Source organism: Meles meles, chromosome 12, assembly GCF_922984935.1.
Source record: "Meles meles chromosome 12, mMelMel3.1 paternal haplotype, whole genome shotgun sequence".
Taxonomy (NCBI): domain Eukaryota; kingdom Metazoa; phylum Chordata; class Mammalia; order Carnivora; family Mustelidae; genus Meles; species Meles meles.
This window is the reverse complement of record NC_060077.1, coordinates 31656189-31681179: the sequence shown is the minus strand read 5'-3', so window position 1 is coordinate 31681179 and position 24991 is coordinate 31656189. Positions and strand designations below refer to the sequence as shown.

General features: G+C 48.6%; 2 protein-coding genes across 2 annotated transcripts in view; one reads left to right on the top strand and one right to left on the bottom strand.

Annotated features, from left to right (window-relative positions):
* KLHL22 (kelch like family member 22) overlaps positions 1–1127 on the bottom strand; it is a 35326-nt gene extending 34199 nt beyond the window's left edge. The window contains exon 1 of the mRNA XM_046025408.1: positions 1064–1127. The gene's annotated coding sequence lies outside the window, so the exon portion shown is untranslated. The remainder of the gene's footprint in view (positions 1–1063) is intronic.
* A 10438-nt stretch (positions 1128–11565) lies between these two features.
* MED15 (mediator complex subunit 15) overlaps positions 11566–24991 on the top strand; it is a 66889-nt gene continuing 53463 nt past the window's right edge. The window contains exon 1 of the mRNA XM_046024685.1: positions 11566–11714. Coding sequence (XP_045880641.1) covers positions 11647–11714 — 68 coding nt within the window. The 5' untranslated portion in view covers positions 11566–11646. The remainder of the gene's footprint in view (positions 11715–24991) is intronic.

Below are 24991 nucleotides of genomic sequence, written 5' to 3'. Positions count from 1 at the left end.
CTCCATTCTGTGCTCTTCAAAGCTTTTGAGGGGAGCAGGACGAAAGCTTTATGTCCCAAGTAAATACAAACTTAGGGACGTAAAATGATTTTTTATTAACTCATGGATGAGAGTCAAAAGTATTTTTGAAGAATTTTCAACTCAACACCATTTACTGAGCAGGCACCCCTCAGTCCTCTGAAGCGCCCCAAAACATTGTCTGCCTTCAAAGAACCCCAATCGTTGGCAGCATGAAGGTCTGCAACAAAGGGAAAAGGGACCGTTGGGAAGAGGAGGGGAGGGAGTCGGTACTAATTTCCAGAATGGGGAGCCATCATAGGAGTGCCAACTCGGATGCGCTCTGGAATGAGTCTTCCAGAAAGCTGAGTTGGGGGATCTTGGCGCGCCAAACCCGCGGCTCAGGCCCAGGGCGAAAAGGACCCCAGGCATAAGGCGATGGCGACCCCGCGACTCCGGTCCGCGCCAAGACTGGAAGTAGTCAGAACCCGCGGCGGACGCTTCGGGACCCGGAGATTTTGCAATGACAGCGCGATCTCCGGCTTCTCTTTGGAACCCGCGCGAGCTGGCGAGGTTGGACTCCCTCGGCTGCAGCCCGCGGGCCCCCCGAAAACCCGGCCCGGGAGAGCTGCTGAGGAAACCGAGGCTCGCAGGCCGAGGTCCAAGGTCACACCAGGTGATGGCAGTCCGGCCCGCCCCACCCGCCTGTTGCAGGACCAGCCCGCGCACAGAACCGAGGGTCGCGGGTGGGAAGGCCGCGCTCAGACCCGCCCCAGGCTACAGGCAGCCCAAGAGCTAGGAGGCTGGCGGGATCTGCAGCCGCGCGGAGATCCGGTATCTCTGCTAGCGCCAGCTCCCCGCCCGGGGGTCCCGCCCGCCGCGCCCCCGCCACGTCAGGCCGCGGGCTAGCCTCGGGCCGCCACTCCTGCGCCTCTGGCCCGCGCCCGCCCCTGCGTCCCCGCGTCCCCAGGGCTGCTCGCCTGGGCTCTGTTGCCGCCGCCCGCCCGCCGCACACCACCCGCACTCGCTGCCACCCGGCCCGCCCGGCCCGCGCCTGGCAGCTCACCTGGTGCCGCGGCAAGCTGAGGCCCCACTCGCCGGAGGCGGGGGCGGGGCGGGCGGGTGGCCGTGGGGCGGGGCCTCAATGAGTCACGTGGCGCGCCGCGCAGGCGCCAGGCGGGTGTAGACGGAGGCCGGGGGGCGCCTCGCTGAAGGGCTGGAGAGCTGGGGGAGGGGCGTCGAGCTCTGGCGGGAGGAGGGGCGCAGCCCGAAGCTTCTTTTCCGCGAGCGAGCTTCTGGTCTCTGCTCAGCCAAGAAGAGCTCCAGCCTCCTGGTTGACCTTGCGTCTCTACACCTGGCATAGCTCCCGGCACCTGGCGGGGCTGAACGAATGAATGAGTGAATAAATGAAGCAGTGCCTTTTGGGAAGGGTCGCGCCCTGTAAATCTAGTTCTTCCGTCCCTCTCTCGTTTTCTCTCTCCTTCATTCTCTCACTTATTCATTCCCTCCCTCACTCATTCCTTCCATCCATTCCCTCTTTATTCCTTTATTCCTTTCTTCATTACCTCTCTTACTTATCCCCTCATCCATTCCCTGTAACTCATTCCCTCTTTCCCTCGCGGTGCTTCTGCTGATCGCCTGCCCTCTTCTGGATGTTGGGGAGAAAAGATAAAACTGCCAGTGTGAACGGGTGGCTGAGATTCTGAAGTAAATCCAATTCCCATCCCAAAGGGCTGGGTATTCATTTTCTACGCTTCACCCGCAAGAGGATCTTGTCCTCCGAGGCTCATTTGTAATTGCCATGTCCAGCCAGAGGTTCCAGTCAGCAGAACCTCCTGATAGATGAAGTCGCGGTGTCCTACACTGCTGTTTTTAAGAGTCATTGTGGAGTGTGGGGGAACTGTGGAGGAAGAGTGTGGCTAGGGATAGCTCATGGTTAAAAAAAGGTATACGGGGATGAGGAAGAAAGTAAACGAAACAGAAGCACTGTCCTGGCTGATCCCAGAGAGCTGCCCTAGGTCCAGGCAAGGGCCAGGAGAGTTGGACCAGACTCCAGCACCAGGGGTTCCCAATGGGAATGGGCTTCTGGGAAGACTCTGGAGGAGGTACCCTCCCCCCCAGCTACATAACAGATGAGAACTTTTGGGGAATGGGAAAAGCTTTCCAGGAAGGGAAGTGTCAGCAAAGGCATGGAGATGAGATCCTACAAAATGAGTAGTCTGGAGGCCGCCAGAAGTTTCTGAGTCTGAAGGGAACGCTGGAAAGCAGACCCTTTGGTCTGTACCTTTAGCCCTAACGTCAGCCTTCTGCTAGGCCTAGCAGATGCCAAGGTGGCTTACAGACTGGACTAGAAGGGGAAGGTGGCTGAATATGGGGGCAAAAGTGAAGGTGTAGGGGCGCCTGAGTGGCTCAGTGGGTTAAAGCCTCTGCCTTCGGCTCGGGTCGTGATCCCAGGGTCCTGGGATTGAGCCCCACATCGGGCTCTCTGCTCAGTGGAGAGCCTGTTTCCCCCTCTCTCTCTGCCTGCCTCTCTGCCTACTTGTGATCTCTGTCAAATAAACAAATAAAATATTAAAAAAAAAAAAGTGAAGGTGTAGCCTCAGGTGGGCATGGAGAGGAGACAGGGAGATACGGGCTGGAAACCTGGGAAGGAGACAAGTTCCCCACTACACGTGAGTGATGGGTGAGGAAGAGTGACCCCAAGAGATGGTGGGGAACAATGAGGCTCTCCCCATGCCAAGGAGATTGGAGGAAGAGCAGGTCTAGGGGGAGACAAGGCTCACTTTGGCCCTAGGCAGGGTAAAGAGACTGCTGGACAGCTAAGGATCTTTTAGACTCAAGGTAAAGTCATGGACATATCATACCCTTCAGCCGGAGGTGATGCACTGAACCAGAGCAAGTATGAGGAAAAGGAGAGTGAGTAGAGGACAGAGCACAAGGCGCACAGGTGTTTCAGGGGACACCCAAAGAGCAGGAACCCATAGAGGAGATGGGAGGAATAATTTCAAAGGTCTAATGGGGCTAAGTGTGAGGGTGGCCCCAGAGGTGAGAGGCAGGGTGTTCACCCGAATCCTTTCTTTGGAGTTCCAGAAGCCAGCCTGCGGTGACTAAAATCTTTAAAAAAAAAATTTAAAAAAAAAAGAAAAAGAAAATAATATACAAAACATTTAATACCTGAGAGAATCATCAACATCAGTGAAAGTAAAAAAAAAAAAGTGATACCATATATCAGTGAATATTTTTACAACATATATCACAGTCAAAAGATTATTATCCAGAATATATAAAGAACTTATTTTTTTAACAGATTTTTGTTTATTTGACAGAGAGATCACAAGTAGGCAGAGAGGCAGGCAGAGAGAGAGAGAGGAGGAGGAAGCAGGCTCCCTGCAGAGCAGAGAGCCTGATGCGGGACTTGACCCCAGGACCCCGAGATCATGACCTGAGCCGAAGGCAGAGGCCTAACCCACTGAGCCACCCAGGCGCCCCAGAATATATAAAGAACTTCTAAAAATTGATAATTAGCCAATGGTGAAATATCTGGTGAAAGATATTTACTAGAAACTCACAGAAAAGGAAGTCCCAGTGGATCCAAACAAAGGAAGTCAAGTTCAATCTCATTAATCATCTGGAAATGCAAATAATACACCACATTTTCATACATTGTTAAAGAAAAACTCATTCTGAGACCTGTTAAAACAGGAAGGAAGACCATTCAGGAAGCCTATTGTAACAGGGTATGTCAGTAGGGTGAGAGATCGGACTGAATCCTGAATACAACAAAGACAGCTGGGGATTTATAGCTAAAGAGCAACTGAGGGGGTCAGCAGATATAAGATTACTAACACTAGACATCAGGGGAGGGGGATTCTTACTAAACTGTCCTAACGGGGTTATCAGAGCTGGGGAATGAAGAACTTGACTAGATTCCAAAGGTGGGGGGTGCTCCCTGAACTGATTTAATAGATTTATTTTTGTTGTTGTTATTAAAGATTTTATTTATTTATTTGACCGAGAGAGTCACAGTGAGAGAGGGAACACAAGCAGAAGGAGAAGAAGGCTCCCTGCAGAGCAGGGAGCCCAGGATCATGACCTGACCTGAAGGCAGATGCTTAACAACTGAGACACCAAGGCACACCTGGAATTCTTTGTTAAGACTGAACTAGAGAGTGAGGCGCTGTACACACAGCCCTGATGAGAAGATAAATCAGCTAATTTGGAGCATACAGTGTTTTCAAAATTTATCTGCAAATTCTTTGACTCTCCTCCCTTCAGAAAGTAAAGAAAGGCCAAGCCTCCTCACCTTGAATGTGGGTTGGGCTTAGTGACCGGGCCTTCTAAGGAATAGAATGCGGCAGAAGAAAAAGCCTGTGCTTTTGAAGGCCAGGTCATAAAGGGTGTTGCAGCTTCTGTCTTGCTCAGTCTGTAGGAAGTAGCCACCATGTCACACAAGCAGCCCTAAGGAGAGACCTCCATGGAACTGAGACCAGGCCAGTACCGACTTGCCAGCCAGGCATGAGCTGCATGGGAAGCAGACCCTTCAGTCTTCGCTAGGCCATAGTCTTCTAAAGTCTCACATCTGCCTGGAACCTCGAGAGACATTGAGCCAGGATCTGGCTAAACCTCCGCTGAATTTCTGACCCATAAAAAACAGTGAAAGATAACAAATGTTGATTTTTTAAGCTGCTTGGCTGTGGAGTCATTTGTTATGCAGCATCGTTAGATAACTAATACCCTAAAACAACTGGCAGTAGCTATTAACATTTATTTATTTTCTAAACGTATTTTTCCCCCAATGATTTTATTTATTTATTTATTTAAAGCCCAATCTCCCCCAGAGCAGGGAGCCCAATGTGGGGCTCCATCCCAGGACCCGGCTATCATGACATGAGCTGAAAGCACATGCTTAACAACCGAGCCATCCAGGGGCCCCTACAATTTTCTTAATAACATTTTCTTTTCCCTAACCTACTTTTTTATAAAAAATAACGTATATAATAAGTATAACATGCAAAGTATGTGTTAATTGACTGATTGCGTTATTGGTAAGAGTCCCAGTCAACCCTAGGCTGTCAGTAGTTACTCAAAAATTATATGCGGATTTTCAACAGTGTAGGAGTTGGCACCTCTTCCCCCGAGTTGTTCAAGGGTGCAGGGAATAAACAACCTGCCTTTGACCTCCTCAATTCCATTCTCATTCACACACAATCAACAATAATTTCTTAATGTCACCAAGTAGTCAAGTGATCATGTTTCCCAATTATCCTACACATGTCCTTCTTTGTTGCTTTTTTGGGTGTTTGTTTTTTAATCTCTAATATATTTTTTTAAGTAGGTTCCACACCCAGCATCTAACCCAACACAGGGCTTGAACTCACAACCCTGAGATCAAGACCTGAGCTGAGATCAAGAGTCAGATGCTTAAATGCCCACACTAGCCAAACTATGGAAAGAACCTAGATCCATCAACAGATGGATGGATAAAGAAGATGTGGTATATATACACAATGGAATACTATGCAGTCATTAAAAGAGATGAAATCTTGCCATTTGTAAGGATGTGGATGGAACTAGAGGGTATTATGCTGAGCGAAATAAGTCAATCAGAGAAAGATAATTATCATATGATCTCCCTGATATGAGGAATTTGAGAGGCAATATGGGGGTTTTAGGGGGTAGGGAAGGAAAAAATGGAACAAGATGGGATCCGGAGGGAGACAAACTGTAAGAGACTTTTAATCTTACAAAACAAACAGGGTTGCCGGGGGGAGGGGGGTAGGGAGAGGGTGGTTGGGTTATGGACTTTGGGGAGGGTATGTGCTATGGTGAGTGCTGTGCAGTGTGTAAGCCTGACGATTCACAGACCTGTACCCCTGGGGCTAATAATACATTATATGTTAATAAAAAAAAAAAAGAGTCGGATGCTTAACCAACGGAGCCACCCAGGTGCCCCTTAGCTTTTGTTTTTGTTTTTGTTTTGTTGTTGTTGCTTCAAAGTTTATTTGAATCAAGATCCAAACAAGCACCTCACACTGCATATGGTTGGGATACCTTGAAATTCTCTTTTATTTATTTTTATTTATTTTTATTTTAAGATTTCTTATTTATTTATTTGACAGAGAGAGATCACAAGTAGGCAGAAAGGCAGGCAGAGAGAGTGAGAGGGAAGCAGGCTCCCCGCCTAGCAGAGAGCCCGATGCGGGACTCGATCCCAGGACCCCGAGATCATGACCCGAGCCGAAGGCAGCGGCCTAAACCACTGAGCCACCCAGGCACCCCGAAAGTCTCTTTTAATCGCTGGGTTCCCTTCCACCTCGTATTTTCCTTCTTGTTGAAGAAACCAACTCCTTTGATCTGTAGCTTCATCCAGATTGAGTTATGTAGTCTATAATGTGATTACCGCTGGTGGGCATGTAAAGTGCTCCCTTCTTAGAAAAAAGGTAAAAAATTGTAAAAATTATGAGATGGGCCCTTAAGGAAAATTTCATACTTCAAGGGGGTACTATGCACTGATTATAATACACTCTTCTCATCTATCAGATTCCAGTCTTTCCTTGCCCTAGCTGATTTACAACTGTACAATGTAGATAATAGCAATGCAAAATAATTCTTGTCCGTAGACCTGCAAATCATGCCGGAGGGAGATTGAACTGATTTTCCTCCCCCACTGTAGGAGAGGCCAGTTTTGTCTCATTTACATATTCATTATAATAGTCCCCAATACTAAAAGCTGGTAAGATGTTACCAGCTTGCTTGCTTCCTTTTAAGCTTTATTTATTTATTTGAGAAAGAGAGAGCATGAGCAGGAAAAGCAAAGGGAGAGGGAGAGAGAATCTCAAGCAGACTCTGCAGAGCATGGAGCCTGAAATGGGGTTTGATCTCATGACCCTGAGGTCAGGGTCCTGAGATCACAACCTGAGCCAAAAGCAAGAGTCAGACACTTAACAAATTGCACCACCCAGGCACCCCTTTTCCAGCGTTCTAACCAGTGAGTTAATATCTGCATGAAAGCTATGATTATACCTATTTTTATTTTATTTTTTAAAGATTTTTTTTTTATTTATTTGACAGAGAGAGAAAGCGTGAGAGTGAGGGAGAGGGAGAGAGAGAGCACACAAGCAGGTGGAGTGGCAGGCAGAGGGAGAAGGTGGCTCCCCACTGAGCAAGGAGCTGGATGTGGGGCTCCATCCCAGGACCCTGAGATCACGAACTGAGCCAAAGGCAGATGCTTAACTACTGAGCCACCCAGGTGCCACTGATTATACCTGCTTTTTAAAAGATTTTATGTATTTATTTGACAGACAGAGATCACAAGTAGGCAGAGAGCAGGCACAGAGAGAGGGGGGAAGAAGGCTCCCCACCGAGCAGAGAGCCCGATGCGGGGCTCGATCCCAGGACCCTGGGACAATGACCTGAACTGAAGGCAGAGGATTTAACCCACTGAGCCACCCAGGCGCCCCTGATTATACCCATTTTTAAAAAGGTTTTACTTGGGGCGCCTGGGTGGCTCAGTGGGTTCAGCCGCTGCCTTCGGCTCAGGTCATGATCTCAGGGTCCTGGGATCGAGTCCCGCATCGGGGGTCTCTGCTCAGCAGGGAACCTGCTTCCCTCTCTCTCTCTCTCTCTGCCTGCCTCTCTATCTACTTGTGATCTCTCTCTGTCAAATAAATAAATAAAATATTTTAAAAAAATAAAAAAAATAAAAGGTTTTACTTATTTATTTATTTGGGAGAAAGAGAGAGAGAGAGCGTGTGCACATGGGAATTGAGGGGAGGAGCGTAGGGAGAGGGACAAGAAGACTGCACTGAGCACAGAGCCAGATGTGGGGCTCGATCTCACAATCCTGAGATCATGACCTGAGGTGAAACCAAGAATCAGCTGCCCAACTGGTGGTTAGGTGATCCAATTCTACCTATTAAGGAAAAACCCTTTAATCTGTATAATGGGTATAATTCTATCAAATGCATGAGCTTTCAAAAGTATGTCCCTGAGACCCAGGACCCAGAACCCAGGACCCATGTCTAGTGCCTGGGCTGAGGAAATCTTCTGCAACACTAGCAGAAATCTGTGCACAAACATGTTTGTTACACCTTATCTGTAACAAGAAATCAAACATTCAGAATCTAAATGTCTAAGAAGAAGGGAATGTGTAAGATATGACACATTTCATAGATCAGTATATAATACTTTTATTAAAAGTGTATTTTAGGGGCCCCTGGGTAGCTCAGTTGGTTAAGTGTCTGACCTTGATTTTTGGCTCAGGTTATGACCTCAGGGTCTTGAAATCAAGTCAGACTCTGCACCCAGCATAGAGTCTGCTCAAGATTCTCTCTCTTTCCTTCTGCCTCTGCTTCCATACCCTGCTTGGGCTCTCTCCATCTCTCTTAATAAATAAATAAAATTTTTTTTAAAAATTGTATTTTACACAGGTTACAATTGGTCCTATATAGATTTGTCCATAATGTGGTTTTATAATCTAAATTATAATTAAAATTCCAGTTGCTAAAGGGTTCTTAATACTTGGGGATATGCTTATGCTACAATGTTAGGTTTACAGTACATGATCAAATGGCATCTACACCATAACTTGTATTTTTTAAACTAAGGGGGGTAAGGAGAGAAGGATAATTTATCAAAATATAAACAATGGATGCCTCTGAATGATGGGATTTATAATGTTTGGTCCTTTTTCAAGTTTCCATGTATTGCTTTTAAACCATTTTTAAAGGATTTTATTTATTTATTTGAGACAGAGAGATAGAGAGAGTGAGAGAGAGAGCACATGAGCAGGGGGAGAGGCAGAGGGAGAGGGAGAAGCAGACTCCCTGCTGAGCCAGGAGCCTGATGTGGGGCTCATCCTGAGCCCACGGCAGGCACTTAACCATCTGAGCCACCCAATCACCCCCATGTATTGCTTTTAGAAGAAATAATCACCACTGCAGCCCGCACCGCACCCCCTCCGCCTCCATCCTCACTCAGAAACGATTGCACACCCTAGGCCTAAACACGGTAGAAGGCTTACATTGGGCAGGTGCTAGGGTGGAAAGAGGGGCAGGTGAGCACTATGCATGGAGTGAGTACCAAAGCAAGGAGGGAAATTGGAGGGGACTTCAAGTGCAACTGAAGGGAGACAGAGGCTTAAAGAACATGTGCAAGGCTCCCTAAAGGGAAGGAAATTTCATCTGCCTCAGAAGCTTCCGGCTCCCAGCTCCCAACTCCTGCAGAGCCCAGGATGGTATTCACAAAATGTGTGACTAGTGACAGGATCTAGCAATGACAAGGTACCATGCAGGAACCAGGAGAAGAAACTTCTCCTGGAGCAGAAACTTAACTATCCTCAAGTGGTGTGGGATACGGGTCAAGCTTGGGCATAGCTTCAGCATCCTTCACCATTTCCCCTCAGGGTCTAAACCTACCCATTTTCACACTGGGGGCCCCAGGAGGGTCTGCAGGGTTTGAGAGAGTGCAGATCCATTTCAGGACCCACCTTCCCTTGGACTTCTTGTTTCCGGGAGGCTAAGAGGTCTGTGGCTATCTCTACATCCTCTCCTTCCCACGACACCCATCCAGATTCTAACCGAAGACCTTTGCCCTGGGAGTCACCACTTCTGGGCCAAAAACAAAGGGACAAGTAGAGATAGAGCTCTAGAGCAAATATCAAAGGGATAGCCCTTAATTTTATCACAATCACAAACTCCTGACAGTCAGTCTCCTGGCCTCTGTCTGTCTATGAATCTGTGTGTCTATGGCTCTATCAGGATTCCAAAACCAGAGTGCAGATGGGGAAGAGATGTCCTGGGGACCCTATTCACATGTTCAGTGGGTTGGACATGATACGAAGTCCACCTTTTTCTTCCAGAGCCCCAGGGAATCTCATTTGCCCAAGGGTGTGACAACGAGGACTGGTTTTACCAATGAGGTTGTGGGACCAATATTTTCCATAAATTGATGAATGGAATGTGTAGGGCCAAGGATCTAAATAATAAAATGCATCTGAAGCCCTTATACAATATAGGATACACTGTAGTCACAGCATCGGAAAGGTACTTAGAAAAGTATTTAGATGTCAACCTAAAAATGGGCAAGCTGACTCAGTCGGTAGACCATGTGACTCTTGCTCTCATGGTCATGAGTTCAAGCCCTATGTTGGGTGTGCAGCCCACTTTAAAAAAAAAGTTAAAAATGTGCAAGAGAGTGGTTATAGTTGTAAAATCTTATGAATATATTAATAATACTACGAAACAGTGAATTGTTTACTGTAAAAAGGTGAATTATATCTCAGGGTTTTTTTTGTTTTGTTTTGTTTTTTACATGCAAGAGGGATATAGATAGGGTGATCAATCGTTTCAGTTGGCCTGGGATTCCAGGGGGTTGCAGGGATGCAGGACTTCCTGAGCTAAAACCCGGAGAGTTCTAGGGAAACCAGAACAAGTGGATCATCCTAAATACAGAGTTTTTAAAAATTATTTTTAGGAGAACGAACAGAAAAGTTTGAAGATGTGAAAAGCTCTTCTAGAAACACAAGACCTGAAACTCTGTGTGCAAGAGGGGCCCCTCTGGGAAACCTGCTCACATTCTCTCTCCCTGTACTCCAACCTGCCCCAAGCTCCTGTCTGGGACACTGAGACACTGGGTGTACACACCTGCCCTGGGCTTGGCACTTACAGGCATCAGTAGATGTCAGTTCACAGTATCTGAGCCCATGTTGGTGATTGCCTACATGGCAATTCTGTGCCATTGGTGCTTAGGATTTTTGCCATCTACCCCCCCACCCCAAACCCCTAAGGTGCAGACAAGGGCCACATAGATTCCATCCAGCAGAACTCTTATCCTCCTAAAATTATCCTCAGGCTCCCCTACCCCCTTTGCATCCCACCTCCAGCTCACTTGCCTCCACCCAACAAGTTTGTGTGCCATCTGGCCTCCACTGATGACCTAGACTTTGTTCAAACAGGACATGGCTTTTGGGATGCCCATGTCCGGAATTTAATAAATGCGGCTTAGGCTCCTTATATCACCACACCCTACAAAATACAGTGGGATATGAGATTCCAAAAGTCTAATAGAGAGAAGCAGTGAAGAAAGTCTATCTGGTCACACTTTGGATGTGACACTGTAAGGTAGTGGCGGGAAAGCGGAGCCTGAATCATGTTGGCACAGTACTTGGCCCACAGTAGGTGCTGATAAATAGTTGATATATAAATCTCTCCATGGCATCCGCTATAGATCGCTAGCAGCTTGGCCGAAGGGTGCAGATCTTGTGGAGTTGGTAAGGCTAGCACACAATAGGGTCACACGAAATTCGGGTGGCCACCGTGGGCCTGTTATGGGCAGTATCAGGAATACTATGAAGCCATGGCTCTCCCACACCCGTTCTGGTCAGCCCCGAGTCCCGTCCCCCGCGGCATGCGCGCTGGGAGAAGGGCCAGGGGCTCGGGATACTCCCGAGGCGGCCACCGAAAAGTCTCCCCGTTTGGCCTGGAAACTCCATTTCCCACGGGCCCGTGCGCAGGACGCCATTTCCCACAATTCCTGCTCGGCTTCCGGCGCGGCGGAGGAGCCTCCGACGGCTTCCGGGTTTGGGCCTGGCGCTGCGGTAGAGGCGGCGACGGCGGCAGAACGGAACGCGGGCGGCGCGGAGCGACCGGCATGGACGTTTCGGGGCAGGAGACCGACTGGCGGAGCGCCGCCTTCCGGCAGAAGTTGGTCAGTCAAATGTAAGTAGGGGCCGGGCTAGAGGGCAAAATCTCCGTACCTTCCCCCCTCAGTCCTTCCGCGCACGGAGGGCGAGGCCCGGGTCGGACCCACGGGAGACCTAGGGCGGTCGGACCCACTGGGGCCTGGGGACTCCGAGAGGCCGAAGGCTCCGGGGACTCGTGTGAGTCCCAGGGCGCCGGTGAGCCCTTGGCTGTCCCTTCCGTTCCTGGCTGATACAGACTGTTCGTTAGCTTTCCCGGGGCCGAACTCTGCAAACCAGCGAACCCTGGCTTATGAGTCATCGTCCTGAGCCTTCTCATTCGTCATTTGTGTGCTTTGGTTGCAGACTTTCCCCTGCTTTGAATCACACTGAATTCGAAAAAGGAAAGGGGCAGCCCGTGGCGGCTTTAGCAGATCTGGGTGTTTTGTGATTCGTCTTTAGGAAAAGCGCATCAGAGTGAGAAAAAGAGATTGCGGGAGGGGTGGATGGAAGATGAGGTTGGGAGCCTAGGTACTTGGGACTGTGGGCGGTGGGGGATGGAGAATCAACGGGTATCCTGCCTCCCCCGCCCCCTAGTCCAGCCCCAGTGTGGATTTTGCGAAGAGTGGCAGGAAGAGGCTGTCAGGAAGCGACCGTCGGTTGGGAAGAGGGAGTGAAGAGCTGGTTAATACCTCTTCCCCACAGTTTAAGCTGCTGAACCCTTCAATGCAGGGGGTGCCGGTGCGCTCTAGGCTTCATCTCGTGGAACTCCAGCTCCTCGCCACCCACTGCTTGTTTCATTTAGCAGTCTTTTACTGAGCTTACTGGTGTTGAGCTAGCCACAAATTTGACTGAGACAGTCCCTGCCCTCAGGAACCGCACTACGGTAAAGAAGCAGTTACAATACAGTCTTTCTCCTAGAAAAAACTGACAGTTTTCTTGAGCAGGGCAGAAGGAGCCTTCTGGAGTAGTAGGTGGCTAATAGATTGAGCCCTAAAAAGACAAGCAGGAGTGTGAGAGGCCATCATTCCAAGCTGAGTAGTAGGGAAGTTTGAGCTCTCACTGCACTGGAGGACATTGCTATAGGCTGAGTTCTGGGGATTGAGGAGAAAGGAGGTTCGGGAGATGGTGATGGAATGAGGGTGAGCAGGTGCTGACATGTTAGTGGTGGGAGTGCTGTGCTGAGGAGTTGGCATGTTGCCTGCTTTGAAGTAGTTAAATGCCAGAGTTGGGAAGATTCCCGGAGTCCTTGGAGATGGATCAAGAACAGAGGAGAGAGGCCAGTTAGGCCATTATGAGTTTTGAACTCTTGGGGTTTGAGGACCTGTCATTTTTCATCCCTGTGTTCCTACTGCTAGATCACTGCCTGTCGCATTGCTCCATAAAATGGTTGTGGAATGACCTAGTCGGTAAGAGATTATAAAGGCCTGCACTAGACAGTGGTGGAAACTGAAAGAGGAAGACCACTCCAGAGAAAGGGGAGAGCAAGCATAGAGAGTCCTTGATGACTAAACTAGATGCCGGGGGTGGAGTGCAGCAGCGTGGAAGGAAGGAAGTGGGATGGAATGCTGGGAAGCCTCTTAGTACAGTGGAAGGCGTGGGGACTGTAGAGTTGGTGGCTCTGGGCACTGCTATGGAATAGTCTGGGGACAATTCTGCAGATATTGCAGAATCAGTGAACATTGCGTTTGGTTTTTTTGGGAGGGGGGTTTGATCCCCTGGAATTGTCTATAGATGAAATCTTTTTTTTTTTTTTTTGAAGGTTTTATTTATTTTTTTGAGAGAGCGAGAGAGTGAGCACAAGCAGGTAGAGGGGCAGAAGGAGAGGGAGAAGCAGGATCCCAGCTGAGCAGCGAGCCTGACTCGGGGCTTGATCCCAGGACTCTGGGATCATGACCTGAGCCAAAGGCAGACACCCAACCAGCTGATACACCCACGTGCCCCCATAGATGAAATCTTGAGGTATGGCCCATTTCAGGGCTCCCCAAGAAAAGCCCTCAGGGCAAAGATTCTTCTTTGGGTTTGGGGAGACCAAAGAACCAGAAGAATAAGTTGCCATCAGAGGAAATGGGGTGGGGGGAGTCAGAGGGCAGGAGGGCAATTGAAGAGTCTCTGGGTGTCAAGGACTGACTGGATACTTCATAATTCAGCTTCTTTCTGCTTTTAAGGCAAGCTGGATTCTTTCCTTTATTTGCCAGATTCTGCTTGTGTATTAGTTTTTCTCTTGCTGCCATAACAAATGACCACAAATGTAGTAGCTTAAAGCAACACAGCTTTATTACATGGAAGTTTCTGTAGATGCAAGGTCCAGGTGGACTCAGCTGAGTCTTCTGCTTAGGGTCTTAGAGGACTGAAATCAAGGTGTTGGTTAGGTGTACATTTCTTCCTAGAGGCTCTGTAGTAGAATTTGCTTTCAAGCCCGTGCAGGTTGTTGGCCAAATTTAGTCCATGCAGTTGTAGGACTGAAGTGTTTTTGTACCTTACTAACTCTTTGTCAGCCAGTGGCCCGTCTTTGTTCCTAGAGGCAGCCTACATTTGGTCTCACACTTTCTATGTGGCCCTCTCCATCAGGGGTGGGTTCTTTGGCTACATCTTTCTGACATCAGCCAAGAAAATTCTCTAGTAAAGACTCGGTTAGATTGGGTCCACTCAGATAATCCAGGATGATTTTCCTGTTTTAAAGTCTGTAACTTGGGACGCCTGGGTGGCTCAGTTGGTTAGACGACTGCCTTCGGCTCAGGTCATGATCCCGGAGTTCCTGGATCGAGTCCTGCATCGGGCTCCCAGCTCCATGGGGAGTCTGCTTCTCCCTCTGACCTCCTCACTCATGCTCTCTCTCACTGTCTCTCTCAAATAAATAAATAAAATCTTAAAAAAAAAAAAGTCTGTAACTTTTATTCTTTCTGAAAAGTCCCTTCTGCCATATAATGTAGCATGTGTCTGGGTTCATGGGATTAGGGCATGGACATCTTTGGGGAGCCCTTCTGCTACCCCTGCTGGGATAAGCAGTTTCAGAGATTGTCTGCCTGACATGATGTGGTGTTCTCAGTTCTCAGATTTGTCTGTTTTCTCTCCAGGGTTCACTTTGAAAGTCTTGATTCTTGATGCCTTGATTTGTTGTGTGCATAGGGTTAATTCTAACTTCTCTGATATTTATGTTGTTGTTTGAAGGTGGGGTCTTGGGAAATGTTTTGAACCCAGGTAATTTGTATAGATAAGGTAGTAAAGAAAGCATAGTGAAGCACTCAAGAGTTTTAACAAAAGGAGAAGCATCTGATAGCTGGTTCACTGTATCCACCTGGCTCTTGAGTATTTATCAAGAGAGAACAGTGCTTGGGATCGCAGGCACAATCCTCTAGACTCTTGGCTACCGTGAGAAAAAGCAGTTTTGATTTGGGGCTGGTTAGGAGAGACCTCGAGGGGACTCTGTATAGCCTCCTTCTTAGCCCTCCTCTACCTGCCCCTCATCTGGACCCATCCTAGACTGCTGCCTCCCCCTCGCTCACTACTGTCCTGCTGAAAGCCTGCTGGTGGCTTCTCTTCGCATTAGAACAAGATTCCAGATCGCCCACCCTCCCAGTCCCTCACCGTGACCTGGCCTAGCCACCTCTTCTCTCTTTTTTTTTTTTTTTTTAAAGATTTTATTTATTTATTTGACAGAGAGAGATCACAAGTAGGCAGAGAGGCAGGCAGAGAGAGAGGAGGAAGCAGGCTCCCTGCGGAGCAGAGAGCCCGATGCGGGGCTCGATCCCAGGACTCTGAAATCATGACCCGAGCCGAAGGCAGCGGCTTAATCCACTGAGCCACCCAGGCGCCCCTAGCCACCTCTTCTCAAACCCCAGTTTGCTCCTGGTCTTTTAGCTTCTTGAACATTCCAAGTTTGTTTGTTTGTTCGTTCTTTCTTCCCCCCTGCCTTTTCTTTAAGCAAGTTATCATCAAGTATTTAGGGTACTCAACAATGGGTAGACTTCCCTCCATTACATTTATCACCAGTTTCTCTTCCTTTGCTTTAAATGTCTGCTTAAATACCAAATACTCCAGATCCTTCTTAGCCTACCCTGCCTGAAGTGGGTCACCCCCTCTGATATGTTAGATCTCAGCCCGTTGTAGTTTCCTGTAGGATCCCAGGCCCATGAAGCATGGCACCACGCATATGAAACACTTGTCGAAGTGTGTAAGAGGAAGTCTTTTCCTGAGGGCTGTGTGTGCCACCTCTTGTACTACAGTGGTCTTCCTTACCTGTGCCAGCGTGCACTGTGAAGCTCTGGAAACCACTTTCTCCCCTTGTTAGCCAAGTGACCGTGGGCAGGATGCCTAACTTTTCTGGATCATTTTCCTCATCTGTGAAATGGCTGGAGTCCAGCTCACATGGGAAGGTGTCACATGGAGTCTGTGTCACGTGGAAGGTGGGTGTGTGTGTGTGAGAGAGAGATGAAAAGATCTCCACCTGAGCCCTAGCAAATACCTCCTTCTTAAGCTCTTGCAGGAGTAGGAGCCTTGGAAGGTGAAGGTGATACCCCCAGGCCTGGTTAGAGGAGTTGATGACACTTGAAGGAGCCCATGGGGAGGGTAGTTGTGACAGTGTAGGTGAGTTCAGACCATTTCTTCATTGAACATCCATTCTCCCCGCAGCACTGTAGGAGAAGCCCCCTGCCCCCTTAGAGTTCTCAGCCTGGCCTTCGTGCGCCTTGGACCTTCCTGGAGGGATTGTTGGGTTAGTGTTGAACACGCGTCTGGTCTATAGGATCCCGGAGAGCAAGCGTGTATCTGTAGTAGCTGGCACTGCACCTGACATAGAGTGGGAAAGCAGTGAATGAGTGAAAGGACTTCGTCAATCCATTCTTCCCATTCTTTTATATTTTTCTGCCATCTTATTCTTGAGACTTTTATGCCTCCCACCTCTCAGTACAGCAGATTGCACATATAGACATGAAATAAATAAATGTCTGTTGGGCTGAACAGATTGTAAGGGGGAGGAGATCCGGGGGGTGGAGGGTGGAAGGGCAGTGTGGATCAAGGCTCTACCAAGTGCCAGGAGATCAGGGAGCATGGAGCAGAGTCAGGGCAGGCAGGTCAGCCACCCCTTCTGGTGAAGCCTGCAAAGATGTGAGCTCCAGGTTGGGACCTAGGAGATGCTGAGCTCTCTGCCTGGACTGTAAGGAGAAAGTTGAGTGCTGTTATCTGGAAACATAATGAAACAAAGCAAAAAACAAAACAAAACAAAACAAAAAAACCATAAGGAAAAAGAACAGGTAACTGAACAGCAACTTCCAAGGGCCAGGAGAGGCCTTAGGACAGAGGGGAGCCTGAAACTTGCATGTCTTGATTCTGCCTGTGGGTCGTTTGTTTTTTTTTTAAAGATTTTATTTATTTGAGAGAGAGAGAGAGAGCGCGTGCGCACAAGCAGGGAGAGGAGCAGAGGGCAAGGGAGACTCAGACTCCTTGCTGAGCAGGGATCCTGACGTGGGATCCATCTTGGGACCCAGGATCATGACCTGAGCCCAAGGCAGACACTTAACCGACTGAGCCACATAGGTACCCTGTGTGGGTTATGTTCTGTCCTCCAAGCAGATGCGAGGGAGTCTTGGCTGAGCCTCTTCTGTGACTTATTCCACTCAGGCCTCCCAATGGCCCTGTGCCTTGCTAGTGTGATTCTGGCCCTTGTTTTCCAGTGGGGAAGCTCCTGAGCCCCACTGCTTTCTTCATAGCCTGATTGGTAGCTAAACAACTGGGCTGGCCTTCTGTGTATAAGCCACCCCTATATGTCCATTGCCTGAGGCCAGGGGCCCGTCTCTCTGACCACCTCCAAGCCTTAGTGCCCCTGATGGCAATCAGGAAGTGATTGTGGAGCCATTGACTTCAGAGTCCTGAACCTTGGCCCTACTGCCTCTTGACCAGAAGTGACAGTGACCTGAGGGGATGTGGGCCCTCATCTGCTCAGGGGTCAGAACTTTCTCCACAGCAGCAATGACAGCAGCTGACATGAACCCCCGCTGCAGGCGTTGACCTGTGTTAGCTTATTGACTTCCCATTTGCGCTGTCACTCAATGTATTTGTTACTCCCATTTTTAAGATGGAGAAACTGAGGTGTAGAGGAGAGGTCACTGTTGCTTATAGTTATACCCTGCTTGTTAGAAATGAATGCTTGCTGAACCACAGCAGGACAAGAGAGGTAAAGGTAAACTGCCTTTTAATTTTTGAAAGAGAGGTGTACTACTACCTTTTAGAAGTAGAGGGAAATGGCAGCTGGACATTAACCCAGGCCAAGTGCCAGTGGGCATCCTTCTGGCAATTTGAGCAACTCCTGTGGGTTAGTGGGGCCCAAACAGTGGCAGAAGGGCCGGCCAGCAAGCCTCCAATGATCTTTGGCTTCCACACAGCCTATAGCCAGCCTCCTGGCCTCACCAGCTCCCTTTTGTAAGAGACCCCACCCACCTACCACACCTGCAGCCGTTACAGCATTCCTCGTCTGGAGTCTTCCAACTCTTTTTTTTTTTTTTTTAAGATTTTATTTATTTATTTGACAGAGAGAGATCACAAGTAGATAGAGAGGCAGGCAGAGAGAGAGAGAGGGAAGCAGGCTCCCTGCTGAGCAGAGAGCCCGACGCGGGACTCGATCCCAGGACCCCGAGATCATGACCTGAGCTGAAGGCAGCGGCTTAACCCACTGAGCCACCCAGGTGCCCTGGAGTCTTCCAACTCTTAACTGCCATTTGTAACAGGGTGGCTTTGGTTAGTCCAGGCTCTGTGTGGGGGCAGTCCCTGGTGGTCACATGATCATCTCCCTGTCACTGTCACTTTAAAGCATTCCTCAGGGCAATAATGTTGATTACATACCAGAGAGTACATTTTTTGAGGAATGTAATGCATTTAAAAAAAATTCAAAATGGAAAATTTGAATCCTAAAACCAAGTAGATTAGTTTAAAGACCCCATGCTCATATATCCACATTCAGCTTCAAGCTATCAATTCTTGCTTCATGGACTCCACCCCCTGCCCCCAATTATGTTGTTGCTGGGAATGTTTGAGTGGCCGCCCACCACCTGTGGGTTCCACTCTGAGCCTGATTCCTTCCTCCAGGGTCTGCAGCCCCCTGTACTGGCTGCATGTAGATCCTCAGAAGAGCCCAGCTCTTCCTTGCCCTGGCTGTTCTGCATCCTGTTTGTTTCCTTGCCTGAGAGACCCATCCCTCCCATGGCTCAGCATTGCAGTCCCATCCCACTCACCCTTCCAGGACACGAGGCCACCCGCCGCCTCCCTCCTCTTCACACACGTTCTGTGAAGAGTTACCATTTTGCACTTGAATTGTTTGAACACTCATTTCCCCTGCTCTGAATCCCTTGTGGGGAATCCCGCGTCGCAAGGACTGCTGTGGCAAGTGGATTCCTGAGCAACTCCAGAGGCCTGTTCAGTCCCTGTGGTGATAGTGGTTTAACCTAATGGATGTTCACTTCAGAGTTGGAGAAGGTTTTTTTTTTTTTTAAAGAATTTTTTTCCTGGGCACCTGGGTGGCTCAATGGGTTAGGCCTCTGCCTTCGGCTCAGGTCATGATCTCAGGGTCCTGGGATTGAGTCCCACATCGTGCTCTCTGCTCAGCAGGGAGCCAGCTTCCTCCTCTTTCTCTCTCTGCCTGCCTCTCTGCCTGCTTGTGATCTCTCTCTGTGTGTGTCAAATAAATAAATAAATAAAATAATTTTATAAAAAAAAGAATTTTTTCCTTTTATTTTAATAAGCTTTTTTTAAAGATCTTATTTATTTGACAGACAGACCCACTGAGCCACCCAGGTGCCCTATTTTAATAAGTTTTATTAATTTAAGTCATCTCTACACCCAACGTGGGGCTTGAACTCATGACCCTGAGGTCAAGCGTCCCATGCTCTTTTGACTGAGCCAGCCAGGCACCCTAAGATTTTATTTATTTATCTATTCATTCATTTTTTTGGAGCCCAATGTGGGGCTTATATTCATGACTCTGAGATCAAGACCTGAGCTGAGAGCAAGAGTCAGACACTCAACCAGCTCAGCACCCAGGTGCCCCTTATTTTTAAGTAATCTCTGTGCACAATGTGGGGCTCGAACTTACAACCCCAAGATCAGGAGTTGCATGCTTTTCTGCCTGAGCCAGCCAGTTGGCCCCCCAAGTTGGAGAAAGTCTTAACACCATGGGAAGACACAAGCAAAATGACATCCTCACAAGCTGCTGCCGGAGGCATGTAAATGAGGCTATTTTTCTGGAAGGCCGTTTGGCAATACTGTTTATTCCAGTAAGCTTAAAATGTCTACTTCCTTAGGCATTTCCTCCAAGGCTATACTCAGGAGAGTGTTCAGAGCCTGTTGGCAGTGAGGATGCTCATATTCACATCAAGTCAGGAGTGGAACAGGGGCACATAAGCCAGCAGTGGAGCTTGGTTAGATTTGTTATGGGAGCTGGAGAGGGCAGGTTCAGTGCTGCAGTTAAAAATGACGTGGGAGAGGGGTGCCTGGGTGGCTCAGTCAGTTAAGCTTCTGACTCTTGATTTTGGCCCAGGTCATTATCTCAGGGTCCTGAGATTGAGTACTGTGTCACGCTCCCTGCTTGGTGGGGAGTTGGCTTGAGTTTCTCTCTCTGGCCCTCCTCCTGCCCTTGTTCACGCATGCACACTCTCTCTCTCTCTCTCTCTCTCTAAAATAAATACATTAGTCTCTTCAAAAAACCAAAAAATGACATGGGAGGAACACCTGGCTGGCTCAGTTGGTGGAGTGCGCGACTCTTGATCTCGGGGTTGTAAATTTGAGCCCCACTTTGGGTGTAGTGATTACTTAAAAATAAAATCTTAAAAAAAAAATGACATGGGAGATGTTCTATAACCTGTCAGTGTTGAGAAGAGCAGGTTAGCAAACAGAACACGTGGTCCAGAGTGAGGTGTTTGTTTTTTAAGAGAGAGAGAATGTGAGAGAGAACATGAGAGGGAAGAAGGTCAGAGGGAGAAGCAGACGCCCCATGGAGTTGGGAGCCAGATGCGGCACTCGATTCCGGAACTCCGGGATCATGACCTGAGCCAAAGGCAGTTGCTTAACCAACTGAGCCACCCAGGTGCCCTGAGTTTTTTCTTTAAATTAAAGATTGTATTTATTTGAGAGAGAGAGTGCACAGAGAAGTGGGTGGAAGAGCAGGGGAAGAGGGAGAAACAGACTGCCTGCTGAGCAGGGAGCTCAACTCGGAGTTTGATCCCAGGATCCTGGCATCATGACCTCAGCCAAAGGTAGACGCTTGACCAACTGAGCCACCAGGCGCCCCTGGAATGAGTTTTGTTAAATAGACACTGTTAGCTGGTTATCTGAATAACTTTCATTTTTTGGTAACTTTCGGTACATGTGTATTTTTGTTAACAATAAACATATGTTCCTTTTGTAGTCAGAAGTCTTGAAGAAGAGGTGGGCCCTGTTTGCACATGAGGAGGAGGGAGCTGTGGCCACAGATAGCTTCCATAAGGTGGAAAATCACATGTGCTCTGCCTTCAGGGTGGGTGTCCTCCGTCTCCAGGGCCCTGAGTGCCACCACAGTCTTCCTAAGATGATTCTTTTCTTTTTGCCCCTGCTTGGAAGCATTCTCCTTTCAGTCTGAAACCGTCCTTCCAGATGGCCTTCCCTGCATGCTGGTATGAGAGCCCCAGCCAGATGCTCCTTCCTCCATGCCAGGCCCTCTGGTTTCACTCTTTCCTGTTCTTTCTCTTCCCCATTAGAGGTTTGGCCTTGGCCTCATCTTCTCCTAGACCCTGATGGCTCAGCCATGGCAGTTTTTGCTGTTTTTACACTCATTTTTTTTTTTTTGCCTTGCCAACAATATTATAAATTCCTTGAGTGTAGGACCTGATCTTACACTTATGTATCTCGTTGAGCTCCTGGCACGGTGCCTTGGCTTGGATAAGAGATGCATCACTATCACAGGTAGGGTGGTGGAATACAGTGCTGGCTTCTTTTTTGATGGCCTTCCAGGGCTTTCTCTCATCAGTGCTCCTCCACATTGAACCACTTCTCATTCAGAGCCTTTTTTTTTTTTTTTTTTTTTAATTGGAGACATTTATTTGAAGATTTGAAGACAGGGAATCCACAGTGGTTATGAAGTGGTTCTCTTTAACAGATAAATAAATGAATACCCAGTCCTGGAGAACAAAGAGGCTACACTAGAAGCGCAGGTGTAACTATCTTGAACCCCATCCTGAGAGGGAGATGCTCCCTTCCACTTTAACAATGATTCTCTTCCTAACCTGGTGGGGGTTAATAAAGATCCCTGATGGAGTGGGTTAAGTATCTTGAGGTGGAATAGTTGTTACTTAGGTCAGTGAGTCCTTGGAGAAGACGTTTGACCTCTGGAAGTCCCCGTTGTCCTTACTTTGAGCTTTTTCTTTTGTGACTGTTCCAAACATGCAGAGTCATAAGGATGGTATAGAGTACTAAATCCCTCTTATTTACCCATGCTCTCACACACGTATTGGTGCTCATGCTTGGCAAATAGCAGCCGAGTTCTGTCTTGCTCCCTCCTCTGTCTGGACCCTGTTTCCTCTTAGCACTTGGCCACACAGGCTTCTCTGCCTTGGACTCTGCTGGAGGCGTGGGGGCAGGTAGGGAACAGGAGTGACCCAGCTGCTGATTAGCCTTTGACCTGAGCCACTTGCGTCCAGTCCAGGGAGGGAAGTCTGGAGGTGTGGAAGGGGTGCTTGTTGGTTAAGAGGTGGCTTATCCCCATCCTCACGGTCCTTCTTTCTGCTCCCCACCCCTTTCCAATTTTGCTTCAGTCCTGGGGCACCTGCTGGCTCAGTGAGTTGGCTGTCTGTCTTGGGCTCAGGTCATGATCTCAGAGTTCTGAGATCAGCCTGCGTAGGGCTCCCTGCTCAGTAGGGAGTCTGCTTCTCCCTCTCCCTTTGCTTCTCCCCCTGCTTGTGTGCATGCTCTCTCTATCTCAAATAAATTAAAAATCTTAAAAAAAAAAAAAAAAAAGAGCCAGAAAAAACTTTGCTTCAGTTCTCATCAGAGGTGGTGTTTGAGGAGGTGATCTAGCCGCTCTTTGTGAGACAGAGCTCCTGTTGTAAGGTAGAAAGAATGCCAGGTTTGCCTTGAGAAGCTATCAATGATGGACAACCCTGGGCCCTTCAGAAGCTACGGGTTTGCATTGATTCAGGCTGGGGAGGATTCACGCCTATGGAAGTGCAGAGGGAATCACCTCCAGGTGCTCTGTACTCACAATTCAGGCACAAGGCCATTTCAGCCCAAACCCAGGGATGGGGTGGGCTTAGGAGCTCTGGCTGTCTCATATGAGATTTAAAAAAAAAAAAAAAGGTTTTATTTACTTATTTATTTTAGAGAGTGTGTGTGCGTGCATGTGCATGAGCTAGAACACGAGCTGCGGAGGGGCAGAGGAAGAGAGGGAGAGAGAGAGAAGCAGATTCCCCTCTGAGCATGGAGCCTGACGTGAGGCTGGACCTTAAGACCCTGAGATCATGACCTGAGCTGAAATCAAGAGGCGAAGGCTTAATTGACTGAGCCACCCAGGCGCCCGGTGCTTCTTTATATTGAAGTATAAGAAACCTACCTCAGTGAATGACACGGGACTCATCTTCAGCATGGCGCCACCAGATGAATGTTTATGCATGTAGATGCCCCATAGCCATAGCCCAGGCCTGTGTCTGGAACAGGCCTGGAACTGTGCAGGCTCCTCCCTGTGCTTCAGCCAGTGCAGATTCTGCCCCACTCTCTTGGCTTCCGGGCCATGGAGACATGTGTTCTTAAATTTCCTGTCATTGGAGTCATAGCCTGTCTGGCTTCTTACGTTTAGCATCATGTCAGTCCAGTGGTTCCTGTTTACGCCATGTGTTGTCTGTACATGACTCCACCCCCGGTTCCTTTCCTGTCCTATGCTTGATGGACATTGGGGTTAATGCTAGTTGTTGGTTATGGGAAGTCAGTGCCAGGGGTGTTTGGGGTCATGTCTTCTGGTATATGCACTTACTCCCCGGGCCGCGCATTGAGGCTGGTTTGAGGGGTGTGGCCTGAATTCAGCATGGCTGTGGGCTGCCTAACAGTTTTCCCAAGAGGTAGGTACCGATTTACATTCCTACCAACTATGTGGGGGAGTTCCTCTTGTCAGCCATCCTGGCCAACATCTGGCATTGTCAAGGGACTGCCTTTAATAACAAGCACCCTTGTTGGTTTGTTTTTTTTTTTAAAGATTTTATTTATTTATTTGAAAGACAGAAATTACAAGTAGGCAGAGAGGCAGGCAGAGAGAGAGAGGAGGAAGCAGGCTCCCTGCCGAGCAGAGAGCCCGATGCAGGGCTCGATCCCAGGACCCTGGGATCATGACCTGAGCCGAAGGCAGAAGCTTTAACCCACTGAGCCACCCAGGCGCCCCACCCTTGTTGGTTTTGAAAGCACCCTCCAGTTTGAGACCTACTGGGTGCCATGGCAGTGGGAACAGAGAGGGTGATTGAGGAGGGAGAGAGCCTGTAGAGAAAGCAGCTTTGGAATTTGGTGACTGTGTGTGTGTACATGCAGGAGGAAGGGAGGAGAGAGCCAAAGGTATGTACCCTGAGGGAGATGGACTGTGATCCTGCTCTGCTTCTGAGGGGTGGGGTACCAGGTGATGGTTTGTGGAGTATGTAGGGGTGTCAGCCCTTCCAAGGAGAGAGTCCAGCAGCCGGGGGTGGTGCAAGGAGCAAACCTGCAAGGGCAGTCAGCTGCAGGAGTGACGTGGGTGTGGGTGGCAGAGGAGACTGAGCTGAAGGCCCTGGTGGCAGCTGTGGTGGGCAGAGCAGATGTGTGGAGAGACAGGTAAGATGGTGTGGGCACGGGAAGCCAGTCCCGGCAGCTTGGGTCTGCCTCTGTCGTTGGTTCTGGTCCCTGTGTTCAGGACTGATGGATGCAGCACTTAATTGCTTTTCAGATGACATTGTAGAGGATTTCAAAACAGGAAGATATTTTCAGTGGTAGTTGTGCCAGAGATAGCCATTGGTTACAATTTGATTTTTGCCTTCCAGTCCTGTTTCAGTGGATAGGTACCTTGATATGTATGTATTTAAAATATGTACATGCATATACCAGTATTAAAAAGTACATGCATATACCAGTATTTTTGAAGTGGAGTTTGACTCGTGTTCAGTTTGAGTTTTGGCTTTTTCACAGCACAGATTGTGTTTGTCTCCTGGGGTGTGACTGGCTGGGACCTGTGTGCTTATGTCCCTGGTTTGTACACAGCATGGACACAGCTAGGCTTCTGGTCAGTGGGACTCTACCCATAGTTGGGCTCTATCTCGGTAATGAGTGACTGGACTGGGCTCTGCT